At 40.7% G+C, this 14724-nt stretch overlaps 1 protein-coding gene and 1 pseudogene across 2 annotated transcripts in view; one reads left to right on the forward strand and one right to left on the reverse strand.

Moving 5' to 3' along the window:
* The window catches only part of VIRMA (vir like m6A methyltransferase associated), an 82399-nt gene extending 81313 nt beyond the window's left edge, over positions 1-1086 (reverse strand). Inside the window, exon 1 of one of the 2 annotated variants that reach the window (XM_066379140.1) lies at positions 497-1086. In XM_066379140.1, the coding sequence (XP_066235237.1) occupies positions 497-559 (63 nt within the window). In that variant the 5' untranslated portion in view covers positions 560-1086. The remainder of the gene's footprint in view (positions 1-496) is intronic. The other variant, XM_066379139.1, reaches the window with a different exon arrangement.
* Positions 1087-7826: 6740 nt separating this feature from the next.
* On the forward strand, positions 7827-8175 carry LOC136398033 (transmembrane protein 263-like; annotated as a pseudogene).
* The last annotated feature ends 6549 nt before the right edge of the window (positions 8176-14724 follow it).

Consider the following 14724-nt stretch of genomic DNA (forward strand, 5'->3'; position numbering starts at 1 on the left):
ACAAAGTTTCAGGACAAACTGGGGGACGCCGCAATCTTAAGCCGAGTGTCACATCTGGGAAACTTGATTCCCGTTAGAAAAGGGACCTAGGAGAAGGGATTTAGGAATCACGAAGCCAATGCGACCTGCTTGGTCTCCTGAACTACTTACTACCAAACACAGGCTGTCTGAGACCCCGTCCCAAACACGACCTGAGGTAAACCTGAGAACCAAGACATTTTCAAGGTCCAAAGCTGACGGGGGGAAAAAGAGCAAAGCAAGCACAACAGCCAACTCAACCAAAGACGCGGGGGCCTAAGCTAAGGCAGCGATAAGTGCGGGCCACCGCTGCCCTCGCGCAGACGCGGGGCCCACACCCAGCTCGGGGGGAGGGGGTGTGTACGTGAGGAATTTCAGAGGCCGCCCGCAGGAGGAAAAGTCGAGGCACGCCTAAGGATTTTTTAATAAGGGTCCCCAAGTCGAGAAGCGGGCTCGGACTCAGGAAGCGAAGCCTTACCTCAGCGTTGGGGTGTTTAAAAGTATCTAAAAATAGCAGTTCCATCGCCGAGTCCACCGCCATGTTTGCCGCGGGCGGGAGATACGGGAGGACTTCCGGGGCAGCTCTATAACCTCGGCGACTACCTCTCAACAGATGAAGAGACGGCAGCACTTCCGGTGACCGAAGCGCTGGCGCCGCAAACCGTGGCCTGTCTCAAAGCGCGGTGCTTCCGGAAGTCGCCGGCCAGCCTTCTCCAGCGCGGCGGACAGCGCCGTCGCAGCACGGAGAAAATCTGGGAGAGAAGAGGAGGGGTACTACGGTGGCTCCAGTTGTCCAAACACTGTCGTTCTGCGTTACAAAGCCACAGCAACCTAAGAGTGACAACGTAGAGCGGATTTTGAAGAGCATGGAGGTGGCCTGGGGAACCTTCCAACTCCGGCTATCTAGTGAAATCGCGGGCAAGCAGCCTTTCCAGGGGTATCACGAAAAAGCAATGAGCAAAGTTTTTAAAAGTAAAACGCTTTTAAAAAGAAGAAAAACTTAATAAAAAGAGAGAAAAACATCTCAAAATGAAGAGATTTTTTCCCCCTCATCTGCAGATTATGAGTAATAATACCAGCGGTGGGATTTAGCCTGTTCGCACAGGTTCGGCAGAACCGATTAGTAATTTTTTTGTTGCTTTCTGCGAACCAGTTGTTAAAATGGTACTTCTAATCAGAGTTCTCTCTAAGGTGGGCGCCTGGGCAGCCACCCAATGTAGAACTCACAAATTTACATTCTTTACTAATTTTAATGTTCATCTGCGCAACAGCGTATTCGAAGTGCCTGTAATGTTCATTCTGTTTGTAGGTGAAAAAAATTGCAACTGAGGACACCAGTCAAGAAGCAATATGGAAATAGCTTTAACGGTTTCGTTGTTTTTGTCAGGTATTATTTAATGCATTTTCATTAATATTTTAAAACTCTTATAATCCAGGTTTTGTACCTCTTTTATTGCTCTTATTTAAGTATTAAATGCATGAAATAATAAACTACCTTCTGGCATTTTTTTACATATACTTAAAATGGTCATTAGGGCAGAGAACTGGCTGTTAAATTATTTGAATCCCACCACTGAATAATACCTAATCCACAAACTTTTTGTGAGGATTAACAAATAAAATTCAATAAATTGTATAACGTGAAATGCTATCCACGTAAAAATTATTGCGTCCTTTTCTCCCTGTTGATGAGCACTGCAGCCACTGGATCTACAGGGGGTGCTCACGTTATGGCACAGTTCTGTTCCTACAACAGTGATGTAACCCGAATTTTGATGTAAGTCGAAACACACCCTAGCCTAACACAAACAGAACACTTGCAGAACTAAACTAGTTTGCCCATGTAGTCTGTAAGTATATGCTAACGACATAAGAGGAAACACATCTCAATTTTTTAAAGATTTTATGGGAGTGAGCGCTGTAAACTGGAAATGTTGTATGTCGAGACTGTCGTAACCTGAGGACCCACTGTATTTGGTAGTCTATATTGGCATGAGTGCCTGGGAGAGCAGTTAGGAGTTAAATCTAGTGAAATTACATGTGCCTATATCACTCATAGGAATCTTCTTGCACAGGTGCCCAAAGAAATACCTACAGATACAAGAATGTTCATGGTAGCACTTTATAGTTGCAGAAAAAGCTGTAGACTTGTCATTAACAAGAATGGTTAGTAATCCTGGCTTGGTAGCTGGGTTGGTTAGAGCATCATCCAGAAGCACAGAGGTTGCCAGTTCAATCCCAGGTCAGGGCACATACAGGAACAGATCCATGTTCCTGTCTCTCTCCAAAATCAATAAAATAAACATTAAAAAATAATAAGTAAACCGTGGTATATTTATGCAATGTAGTAGTATATAGCAGGTGGAAAGAATGAATGAGTGCTATATCTACTAACATGGATAATCTAAGAAACAGGACTAAACAGGTTGAATATATACTGTACAATTGCCTTTATATAGTTAAAAACATTCAAAATAATATAACTTTTTAAGGACATATATGTTATAAAATTATAAAGAAATGCATAGGGACACTAAACACTAATTTCAAGATAGTGGTGAAATGGAGAGATTTAATCAAAAAGTACACAGGGGCTTTAGAAGCTTTGATAGTGTTTTATTCTTTAGATTGGTTGTGGCTTCACAGGTGTGTCCTTTTGGTATGTCTAAAATATTTAATAAATTAATTTTTAAACTTTTATTTTTAGCCTGACCAGGCGGTGGTGCAGTGGATAGAACGTCGGACTGGGATGCCGAGGACCCAGGTTCGAGACCCCGAGGTCGCCAGCTTGAGCGCGGGCTCATTGGTTTGAGCAAACGCTCACCAGTTTGGAGCCAAGGTCGCTGGCTCAAGCAAGGGGTTACTCGGTCTGCTGAAGGCCCACGGTCAAGGCACATATGAGAAGGCAATCAATGAACAACTAAGGTGTCGCAAACGCGCAACAAAAAACTAATGATTGATGCTTCTCATCTCTTCGTTCCTGTCTGTCCCTGTCTCTCTCTGACTCTCTCTCTCTCTCTGTAAAAAAACAAACAAACAAACAAAAAAAAAAAACCTTTATTTTTATTATTTTTTCAAACTATAAGAGAAACGTTATATATAAAGACAGGTGGGAAAAAATGGGCTTTAGGAGACAAGTTACAGAGACAAAAGAAGAGGAGCTTAGGAGAAATGCACCTGGGAGAGGTAGAAGGGAAAGGTGCTGGCATGCTTCCTGGAGGGAGAGCACACTGGGTACTCCATCCTAAGTGCTTTTAAGACTGGTGACTTTAGGGGAGGGCCAAGGGGAGGATCTTAATAGAATATTCCTCAACTCTCCAGGATTGTGGTTTCCACTGATTGGTGGGAACCTGGGTAGGGGGTCCTTAATGCAGCTAGTCCTGAAATCAACTGTAGGATCACTTGTCTGGTTTTGCAGATTTTCTTGACCTGAGACTAAAACACAACTGAGGCCTGGCCTATCATCTTTGCTTTGGTGACCTTCTGTATCTAGACCATCATCCTTATTCTGCTCATTTCTGCCTAGGTGCCTACCTCATTCTCCCCTCAAGGATCTTTTTCTTTTTTTTTTTTTTTTTTTTTTTGTATTTTTCTGAAGCTGGAAACGGGGAGAGACAGTCAGACTCCCGCATGCGCCCGACCAGGATCCACCTGGCATGCCCACCAGGGGCGATGCTCTGCCCACCAGGGGGCGATGCTCTGCCCCTCCGGGGCATCGCTCTGCCGCGACCAGAGCCACTCTAGTGCCTGGGGCAGCGGCCAAGGAGCCATCCCCAGCGCCAGAGCCATCCCCGCTCCAATGGAGCCCCGGCTGCGGGAGGGGAAGAGAGAGACAGAGAGGAAGGAGAGGGGGAGGAGTGGAGAAGCAGATGGGCGCTTCTCCTGTGTGCCCTGGTCGAGAATCGAACCCGGGACGTCTGCACGCCAGGCCGACGCTCTACCACTGAGCCAACTGGCCAGGGCCACCCCTCAAGGATCTTGACTCTGAATTCTTTCAGGTAAGAGGCACGGAGTCTCTTCTGTAGCTGTTCTCTGCTGCTGAAGAGAGGCAATGTTTTTTCTTCAGAGCCAAAAGATCCCTGCTCTCTGCCAGAGGGATGAGACCAGGGCACAAGAGTTTATCATGGTGTCTAGGAGCAGTATTTCCTGAGGACAAATAGGGCTTGTAACCTGGTGGAGACAAACTGTTATAAATCTCAATATCATTGGGGCAAAAGCTACAATGACAAGAACTATTATGAATGGTCTGATAAAATTTTTAAAAAGGTTTAGTTCTCAATTCTAAGTCAAAGGATGGGAGGACAATAAAACATTCCTAGAGGGTTGTAGCCAAATATTTAAGAAAACTAGAAAAATTCAGGATCCTGTTTAGTTTAGAGGTGAAAAATAGAACTGAAAACAATGAACTAGCGTCTAATATTCATAACTATGTATATAGAATGTATTATAGAATGTATTGAAACAATTTTCTCCCTAAAATTACCCTCATTTTTATTAAAGAGCCAAACCAAGACCAACCTATTTACTGCAATAAGTCCAGTTTCAATTTGACCTGATTATTTGCATACACACAACATGAATAGCAATTAATCGTATAAGCCAGTGTTTTTCAACTGCCAGTCTGTGAACTGGTGCCAATCTGCCAGAAATTTCACGCTGGTCCGTGAAAGTTAACCACTTTGATGTTGTTTGAAGATTATAGACCCAAAGATTTAGTCAAATTCACTTCTCCTCAAGGTGATTGCCACTTATCAGCCTGTATCATCAATGAAAATACTATAGAGATTGTCTTAGATATCTTTGGAACTTGTAGACTAATCAGAACAACCTTTTGCACCATGCAGAGCATTTACAAATCATGAGCAATAGACAAAAAGCATTTGGACAAACATATACTACTCAATGCTTTGTACACGTAGAGTTTGGAAATCAAGCACCAACTTGTACCATGTTGCACTGTTATGTGCAGTAAGACAAAACATTTTTTGCCCTGGCCAGACAGCTTGGTTGATTGGAACATTGTACTAAAGTGCAGAGGTTGCTGGTTTGATCCCCAGTCAGGGCACGTACAGGAACAGATAGATGTTTCTGTCTCTCTGCTGCTCTGCCCCTGCCTCTCTCTAAAATCAATAAAATAACACATTAAAAAGAAACAAAAAACTTATTTGTTGTGTGTTTCCATTTCCAGCCGGCTAGGTGATGCACTATGATGGATATAGTTAGCCTCTTCAATGAACTATTTCTCTTCAGGGGTTTATCACAAACATTTTTACATTAAGAAATAAGATGAATGCATTGAAAAAGAAAATTGTTTTTTGGAAACGTTGCATACAGGAAGAGGATGTAAAAATGTTTCCACTTTTCCAAGACTCTTTGATTCCTGCAAAAATCAACCAGAAATTAATATTTAATATAATAAGTCAACATTTAAGAGCATTAGTTAAAAACATTGACCATTATTACCCTGAAAATGAGGAGCCCCATACAACTAAACTCTGGATCAATAACCCATTCAAGGAAGATATCAACTCCTGCTCCCTTAATCATTGTGAAAAAGAAAAACTGATAGATTTACCTTCTGATGTTCCTCTGGTGTTTAAACAAAATGCAATCATTGTCACAATTTTGGATACTACTAGAAGAAGAATATCCATCTTTTAGTTACAAAGCTATTATATTTTAATTATATTTTCTCCTACCTACTTGTGTAAGAAGACTTGAATTTTTTGGCTCTGTCATTAATAAAAACCAGATAAAACAAATGGGTGTCAATGCAGTGCTTCATCTCTCTCAGAAACAAAACTGCAGCACCAGTTATCAAGAATTCTTGCAAAGAAGCAACAGCAAAAAAAAGAGAGAGAGAAGAAGAAGATCAGAAGAATCAACAGCAGATTTCACACTAGCTTTATTTGAATTAAATATAGCTCTCTAGAAATTTCAGTTGCACTCCATTAAAAAGTATTTTTTACTGCCTGACCAGTGGTGGCGCAGTGGATAGAGCATCGACCCGGGACACTGAGGACCCAGGTTCGAAACTCTGAGGATACTGGCTTGAGCACAGGCTCACCTGCTTGAGCACGGGGTCACCAGCTTAAGCACAGGGTCACTGGCTTGAGCGTGGGATCATTGATGTGATCCCATGGTCTCTGGCTTGAGCAAGGGGTCCCTGGCTTGGCTTGAACCACCCCGTCTCCCACCCCATCAAGGCATGTTTGAGAAGCAATCAATGAACAAGAAATGCAACTGAGTTGATTCTTCTCACCTCTCCCCCTTCCTCTCTCTCTTTCTCCTCTCTTGCTAATATATATGTGCCTTGACTGGGGGCTAAAGCAGACCGAGTGACTCCTTGCTCCAGCCAGCGACCTTGGGCTCAAGCTGTGAGCCATGCTCCAACCAGATGAGCCCGTGCTCAAGCTGGCAACCTCGGGCTCTCGAACCTGGGTCCTCCACATCCCAGTCCGACGTTCTATCTACTGCACCACTGCCTGGTTAGGCTCATCTGGTTATTTTAGAGAATTTTCATTTTATAGCATTATAGTTAAAGATAATGCACAAAATATTAATGGGTTTTATTTCTGCCTTAGCAGAACCTGAAATAATTCTCTGATTTTCTCCAGTCCCCAAATGTAAAAAAGTTAAAAATCACTGATACAGGCTCTTTTAAATCTGCTTTACTGGAATCTTACAAGGAACCTCCAGAATGAGCTTTAATTAGCCCCTCAGGGCAAAGAAGCCAAGCCACTAGCTGCCATCAGGCTTTGCCTGCAATATCTATAAGCTTGGGTAAATTCCTCAAGTTCTTGATGTTCCCCAAAATATCTTGAGGTTCCTTCTTGGCCATCTCCCAGGAAAACAACCTTTGCTCCTTACCTGGAAAAGCTGCCATGAATCATATGAGTAAGCAAGGTACCAACCAGGCCATTTCTCAAAAGAGCTCTCATTGAACTTCCAAAGTCAATCATAATTCCTTCAAGTTTTCTGGTGAAATCCAGACTCTAGGCATGGTCTATCTCAAACATGACATTCCAGTCAAAGATCTGCCTAATAAAACCATAATTAGAAACTGTTTTTATGTGTCATATTAAAAAAGGAAGATTCTTATTGGATTCATGCAAACAAACATAATGCCATGAAAATGATAAACTTATTAAGAGTTTCCAAATACTGAAGGAATCAGGTAGGGAGCAAAATATAAAGCAAAAGGAAAATCTTTGTCTTTTTATCAAAGTGGAAAAGAACCAAACTTCAACACTGTAGTAGCTCACTTTTTATATTTAAATTAATTTCTTTAATTAAATTAATTATTTGGTGTAACTATGTAATTTTTTATCAAGATTTCTTTTCACAATCCTACAACTTTCTTAGTCCCTTTTACTTTGCTTTTCTTTATCCATTCAGAAATAACCAGCTTTGGCCCTGGTGGGTTAGCTCCATCTGTTAGAGCACAGGTAGAAACACCAAGGTCAGGGCACAGAGGAGAAGGGAACAATGAATGCATAACTAAATGGAACAACAAAATAAAAACTCTCTTTCTCCCATCCTTTCTTTCCAAAATCAATCAAGAAAGCCCCTAAGGAGGCAGAGCTGGGAGGCAGCAGAGGGGCAGTTGCCTAGGGTGCCACCTCCACAGCCAGAGGCCACCCTGTCCACCCAGTGGTCCAGCTCCACAGCCTGAGGAGGCACCTCCCCAGCCTGCAAACATCTGGGGCTGTGCCCACCACTCAGGTTGCCTCAGCTCTTCTCGGTTCTGCCCGCTCCCTACCCTAGCTGCAGCCTCAGGCGGCTGCCGGATCCCAGCAATCATAAATTAGGCAGATAAAAATCAACAAGAAGTCCCACTTTACCTTAGTGATGAACCACCAGAAGGTTCAATGAAAGGTCACCCACAGCAGCAACCAAGCGTGTTGTCCTGTGTGACCCCGGGGTATTTTCAGTGTTACAAAGGGACCTATTGGTGTCACCATCAGTGGCGTGGCTTGGATTTGTGGAAAGAGTCTGGAGGTGACCAAAACAGCAATTATAACAATACCTTCCATGGGAACAGAGCTGGTGAAAGGGGATGTGTCTGTTGTGGTTGGGAGTGTTACAGCTGTTGTGTCTGCTGTTGTAAACAAAGTACTACCCTTAACAGGAAAGAAGAAAGACAAATCTAACTAAAACATGGAGATACACTTGCTTTCCATAGTGTAATGATGCCAATTGCAAATTATGAACTACAACTAAGTCAACTATTTTGGATGTGTATCTTCTGAACTGCTGTGTTGAAAGTATTGATGACTGGCTTTCGTCTAAGAAGAGACCAATACTAGCACAGTATATGAAGGTTTCTCATACTTAAATTCCAACTTTTTTCTGTAAAATGTTACACTTATTCAGTTGTAACTGATGATATATTTGAATATTTTCTATAAGACTTTTAGTTTAACGAAAAATGTGAAAGTTGAATTTAGCGGATGATCTTTACAGTTGCATAAGTAAATGTATATATAATGTGCCAGGTAACTCATCTGCTCCTTAAAAAGGGAAACTTGACCTACATAAACTCTAATGTTGATGTGCCTAACAGTTTCATATGTCTTAGTTTTATTTATAATCATAATTGATTAGGCCAACAGGCATTCTTTTCTTATTTAAACTGGTAAAAGTAGCAGGATTTAGACAAATTTAAAAGAAAAGATAAATGGTTTTATGAGTGTTAACCAACTTTTGTTAGATATGCATTATATTAATTTATGTCTTACAAAGGAAAATATTTTTTCTAATACCCTAAATATGTGCATATCTTAGAATTATATTGGAATAAATTAGAATAACTTAGAATTATTATATTATTAACTTAGAATAAAACTTGTTTATGAAATTAGTTTTCCTCTTAAGGATCTCAGGACTCATGCAGTAAAGACATTTCTTTTCTTTTTTTAAATTTATTTAGATAATTAAATTTAATAGAGTGACATTGATTCATAAGAGGACACAGGGTTTTTTGTTTGTTTGTTTGTTTTTATTTATTCATTATAGAGAGAGGAGAGAGAGAGAGAGAGAGAAGGGGGGAGGAGCAGGAAGCATCAACTCCCACATGTGCCCTGACCAAGCAAGCCCAGGGTTCCGAACCTCAGCGTTTCCAGGTTGACGCCCTATCCACTGCGCCACCACAGGTCAGGCAAGAGGACACAGGTTTTAAGTAAACATTTCTATAGCATTTGAACTGTTGATTATGTTGTATGCCCGTCACCCAAAGTCAAATTATTTTCCATCACCTTATATTTGTCTCTCTTTACACCCTTCCCCCCACCCCTGGAAAGGGCATTTTTTGTTCTTAGCAGGTAAGGTAGTGTCTGTTAACCTTTTGTTAACTATCAGTAGTTATAGCCAAACTGTGTGCTTCAACCTGGGTTCATTCTCTATCATCAGTACACCTCACAGTGCCTAAGGAACATTTCTTTGCTGGTCAAAAGCTATGTCAGAAGAGTTTCAGATTAAGAAAGAACAAATAAATAATTTAAGCTCTTAAAAATTACCTAGAACATCCAAGATATGAAAAAAAAGTTTTTCACACCTATTTTGCCTCTAGAATGGCTTAAATTATTAGCAGTACTTAAAAAAAAATACATAGTAAGAGAACCACAAATATCTGGGGGCTGACTTTTAAATTGAATGAAATGGGTTCCATAGATTAGTTTGTTTTTTTATAATATATTTTTTTTATTGATTGATTTTTAGAAAGAAGAGAGGAGAGAGAAAGAGAGAAAGAGTGGGGGAAAGCCAAGAAGCATCAACTCATAATAGTTACTTTCTGTATATGCCTTGACCAGGCAAGCCTGGGTTTTGAATCGGCGACCTCAGCGTTTCAGGTCGACACTCTATTCACTGCGCCACCACAGGTTAGGCCCATAGATTAGTTTTGACTGTAATATATATCTAAGTGTTTTCAATGGTTTATAGGCTTTTAAAATATGTTATCTTACCATCCTTTAAAACAGTTATAGACTATGTATCATTTTCTAAGTCAACTTCAGGCAGGGAATTGAAGTTTTTGATTATGGATGATAAGTGTGTCCTAACACATCTCATCATGTCTTGTTTATTCTCAAAGAATGTGACTTAGCTGAAATTCATATTTTTGTTTCATAAAAATTTCTAAAGTGACATATATATTTGGCATTTCTCTTAACTAAGGGTTATAATCCAAGCTTTAAAAAAAATCGGTTTTTTTATGCTTAAGTCTGGAAATTTGCTTCCAGTTGAAAAACTTTACTTTTTCTTTGTGAGGCAGGGGAGGAAAGGTATGATGCTCTGGAGTAAATAAGTCAAGTAACATTCCTGACAACTTAAAACAGATCACTCCAGCACCCAAGGTTTAAATGCTTGTTTGTAAACAATTGAGTACAAATTGTACTCAATTTGTATTACAATACAGTAATAATATGGATTGGCCCTGGCTAGTTGCTCAGTGGATAGAGCATCAGCCCAGTGTATGGATGTCTCAGGTTCAATTCCCAGTCAAGGCACACAAAAGAAGTGACCATCTGCTTCTCCTCCCTCCCACTCCCCCTTCTCTCACTCATGCCTTCCCGTAGCCAGTAGCTCGATTGGGTTGAGCATGGCCTCAGGTGCTAAAAATAGCTCAGTACTCGAGCATTGACCTCAGATGGGCTTGCCAGGTGGATCCCAGTTGGGGCACATGCGGGAGACTGCCTCACTATCTTCTTTCCTCTCATCTAAAAAAAATTAACCAAGAAGGTAAAAGACTTGTACTCGGGAAATTATAAGACATTGAAAAAAGAAACTGAGGAAGATACAAACAAGTGGAAGTATAAACTATGTTTATGGATAGAAATAATTAACATTATTAAAATGTCTATACTACCCAAAGTAATCTATATATTCAATGCAATTCTTATTAAAATACCGATGGCATACTTTACAGATCTGGAACAAATATTCTAAAAATTTATATGGATCCAAAAAGTAACCCAAATAACCTCAGCAATCTTGACAAAGGAGACAAAAGAGCCAAAACACACAATGAAGAAAAGAAAGCCTCTTTAATAAATAGTCCTGGAAGAATTGGAAAGCCACATGCAAAAGAATGAAACATTACTACAGTTTGTCCCCCTGCACAAAGATTAATTCAAAATGGATCAAAGACCTAAATATAAGGTAAGATTAAAATATAACAATAAAATACATAGAAGAAAACATAGGTACTAGACTTATGGACCTTGGCTATAGAGAACATTTTATGAATTTGACTCCAAAGGCAAGGGAAGTAAAGGCAATAATTGATGAATGGGAGTATATCAAACTAAAAGCTCTGCACAGAGAAAGAAACCCACAAGAAAACAAAAAGGCAGCCAACCAAATGGGAGATGATATTCACAAACAAGAGCTATTGTAAGGAGCTAATATCGAAAACACGTGAAGAACTCACAAAGCTCAGCAACAAATAAGCAAACAATCCAGTAAAAAATGAAGAGATACTGAACAGATACTTCTCTCATGAGGACATACAAACAACAAATAGATATGTGAAAAGATGCTCATCTTCATTAGCTATTAGAGAAATGCAAATCAAAACTACAATGAGATACAACCTCATACCTGTTACATTGGCTATTATCAACAAGACAGGTAATATCAAGTGTTGGAGAGGCTGTGGAGAAAAAGAAACTCTCATTTACCGCTGGTGAGAATACAAATTAGAACAACCATTATGGAAGAAAGTATGGTGGGTTCCTCAAAAAATTAAGAATAGAACTACCATATGACCCAGCAATCCCTCTATAGGTTATCTAGCAAAAAACCCTCAAAAACATTGGTTCATAAAGACACATGCACCCCCATGTTGATCATAGCATTATTCATGGTGGCTAAGACATGGGAACAACCAGAGTGTCCCTTTTTTTTTCTACAGAGACATAGAGACAGTTAGAGAGAGGGACAGACAGGGACTGACAGACAGGAATAGAGAGATGAGGAGAAGCATCAATCATCAGTCTTTCGTTGTGCATTGCAACAACCTTGTTGTTCATTGATTTCTTTCCCACCCGTGCCCTGACCACGGGCCTTCAGCAAACCAAGCAACCTCTTGCTCGAGCCAGCAACCTTGGGTCCAAGCTGGTGAGCTTTGCTCAAACCAGATGAGCCTGCGCTCAAGCTGGCGACATCGAGTCTTGAACCTGGGTCCTCGGCATCCCAGTCCGACGCTCCATCCACTGCGCCACCACCTGGTCAGGCCCAAAGTGTCCCTTGATAGAGGATTAAATAAAGAAGATGTAGTACATATATACAGTGTAATACTTCTCAGCCATAATAAATGTTGATCTATTGCCATTTACGACAACATGGATGGACCTTGAGAAAATTATACTGAGTGAAAGAAGTAAATCAGAAAAAGCTAGGAACTATTGATATATGATTTCACACATAGATGGGATATAAAACTGAGACTGATGGGCCCTGGCCGGTTGGCTCTGCGGTAGAGCATCGGCCTGGAGTGCGGGGGTCCCGGGTTCGATTCCCGGCCAGGGCACAAAGGAGAAGCGCCCATTTGCTTCTCCACCCCCCCCTTCCTCTCTGTCTCTCTCTTCCCCTCCCGCAGCCAAGGATCCATTGGAGCAAAGATGGCCCGGGCACTGGGGATGGCTCCTTGGCCTCTGCCCCAGGCGCTAGAGTGGCTCTGGTCACAACAGAGCGACGCCCCAGAGGGGCAGAGCATTGCCCTCTGGTGGGCAGAGCGTCGCCTCTGGTGGGTGTGCCGGGTGGATCCCGGTCAGGCGCATGCGGGAGTCTGTCTGACTGTCTCTCCCCGTTTCCAGCTTCAGAAAACAAAACAAAACAAACAAACAAACAAAAAACAAAAAACTGAGACTGATGGACATAGAAAAAAGTGAGGTAGTTGTTAGGAGGAGGGGTGGGGAAGGGAGTAAAGAGGGACAAATATATGGTGACAGAAAATGATGTGACTTTGGTGATGGGCACACAAAACAATCAACAGTTCATATGCTATAGAAATGTTTACCTGAAACCTATATACTCTTATTGATCAATGTCACCCTATTAAATTTAATTTCTAAATTAAAAAATAATATCAGCTGTAAGTGCATGGAAAAATTAACCAGTGTGGTTGGGTGGCTGCTTCAGGCAGGACTCATAGAGAGGGTGCAGCATCATAGCATGCTCACGCTGTAGGTCCTAGATCTAGAACTGGGAGCTGGACTTCAACCTCATAAAATTAGAAACTTTGGTTAACTGGTTTCCTCAGAAGTAATCAGATTAGAGCCATTTTAATCACTCTCACAAGTCGTTAAGTATAAAGATTTTGATGTTTTTTATTTTTATTGAAAAACCAGAACATTTGTCATTGTGGAACTTAAGAAATCTGTTGTGGGATAATAAATGGACTCAGAAAATTCCAAAGCCCACTCTGTCTAATCAAGCTCTGAATGTCCTTGTCCTCTGTTGGATCATCTCTAATAAGGGTGATAACTGTAGAAGAAACAGATAGTTGCATCTTCTTCAATGCCGAGAACCCTGATTTATTTAGGGTATACACTCATCATTTTTCTCCCTGAAATCATGCATTCCAGGAAAGGTGATCTTAGCTTTAGGCAGAGGGAGCAAGTCTTGTTTGGTCTAATTTTCATTCATAGCTATTACATTTTTCTTGCCAGTGATTGGTTTAGGGAGAAGCATGTGAATTCACTTATGTCAATGAGGCATGTAGAGAAGTTGCCTGAGTAGGCTTCCAGAAAAGATTTCTTAGCTTTCAAATTAAAACTATAAAACTTTTAGAAGAAAACAGGAGAAAATACTCATGATAGTGGATTTGGCAATGATTTCTTGAATAGGACATCAAAACAAAGTAAAAAAAAAAGAAAAAATAGAAAAATTGGACTGCATCATAATTTAAAACCTTTGTGCATCAATGTATGTAATAAATAATTAATAGCCATAATATATAAAGAAATTCTACAATTCAACAATAATAACAGCCTGACCAGGCAGTGGCACAGTGGCTGGAGCGCCGGACTGGGTAGTGGAGGACCCAGGTTTGAAACCCCGAGGTTGCCAGCTTGAGCATGGGCTCATCTAGTTTGAGTAAAGCTCACCAGCTTGGACCCAAGGTCGCTGGCTCGAGCAAGGGGTTACTTGGTCTGCTGTAGCCCCACGGTCAAGGCACGTATGAGAAAGCAATCAATGAACAACTAAGGTGTCGCAGCGAAAAACTAATGATTGATGCTTCTCATCTCTCTCCATTCCTGTCTGTCTGTCCCTATCTATCTCTCTCGCTGACTCTCTCTGTCTCTGTAAAAAAAAAAAAAAAAAAAAAAAAAACCCACAAAAAAACAAAAAAAAACACACAAAAAAAGAAACAATAATAACAAACATAATTTTTAAATGGGCAAACGACTTGAAGAGACATTTCTTCAAAGAAGATATGGCCAATAAGCATATGAATAGATGTTCAACATGACTAATCATTTGGGAAATGCAAACTAAAACCAGCATGAGATATAACCTCACATTCATTAGGATGACTAGTATTCAAAAAATGGGGAAAATAACATCTTGGTGATGATGTAGAAAAATTGGAACCCTTATGCTCTGTTGGTGGAAATGAAAATGGTGCAGGCACTGTGGAAAATTATGATGATTCCTCAAAGCATTAAATATAGAAATACTATACAATTTAGCAATTCCACT

Source organism: Saccopteryx leptura, chromosome 3, assembly GCF_036850995.1.
Source record: "Saccopteryx leptura isolate mSacLep1 chromosome 3, mSacLep1_pri_phased_curated, whole genome shotgun sequence".
Classification (NCBI taxonomy): Eukaryota; Metazoa; Chordata; class Mammalia; order Chiroptera; family Emballonuridae; genus Saccopteryx; species Saccopteryx leptura.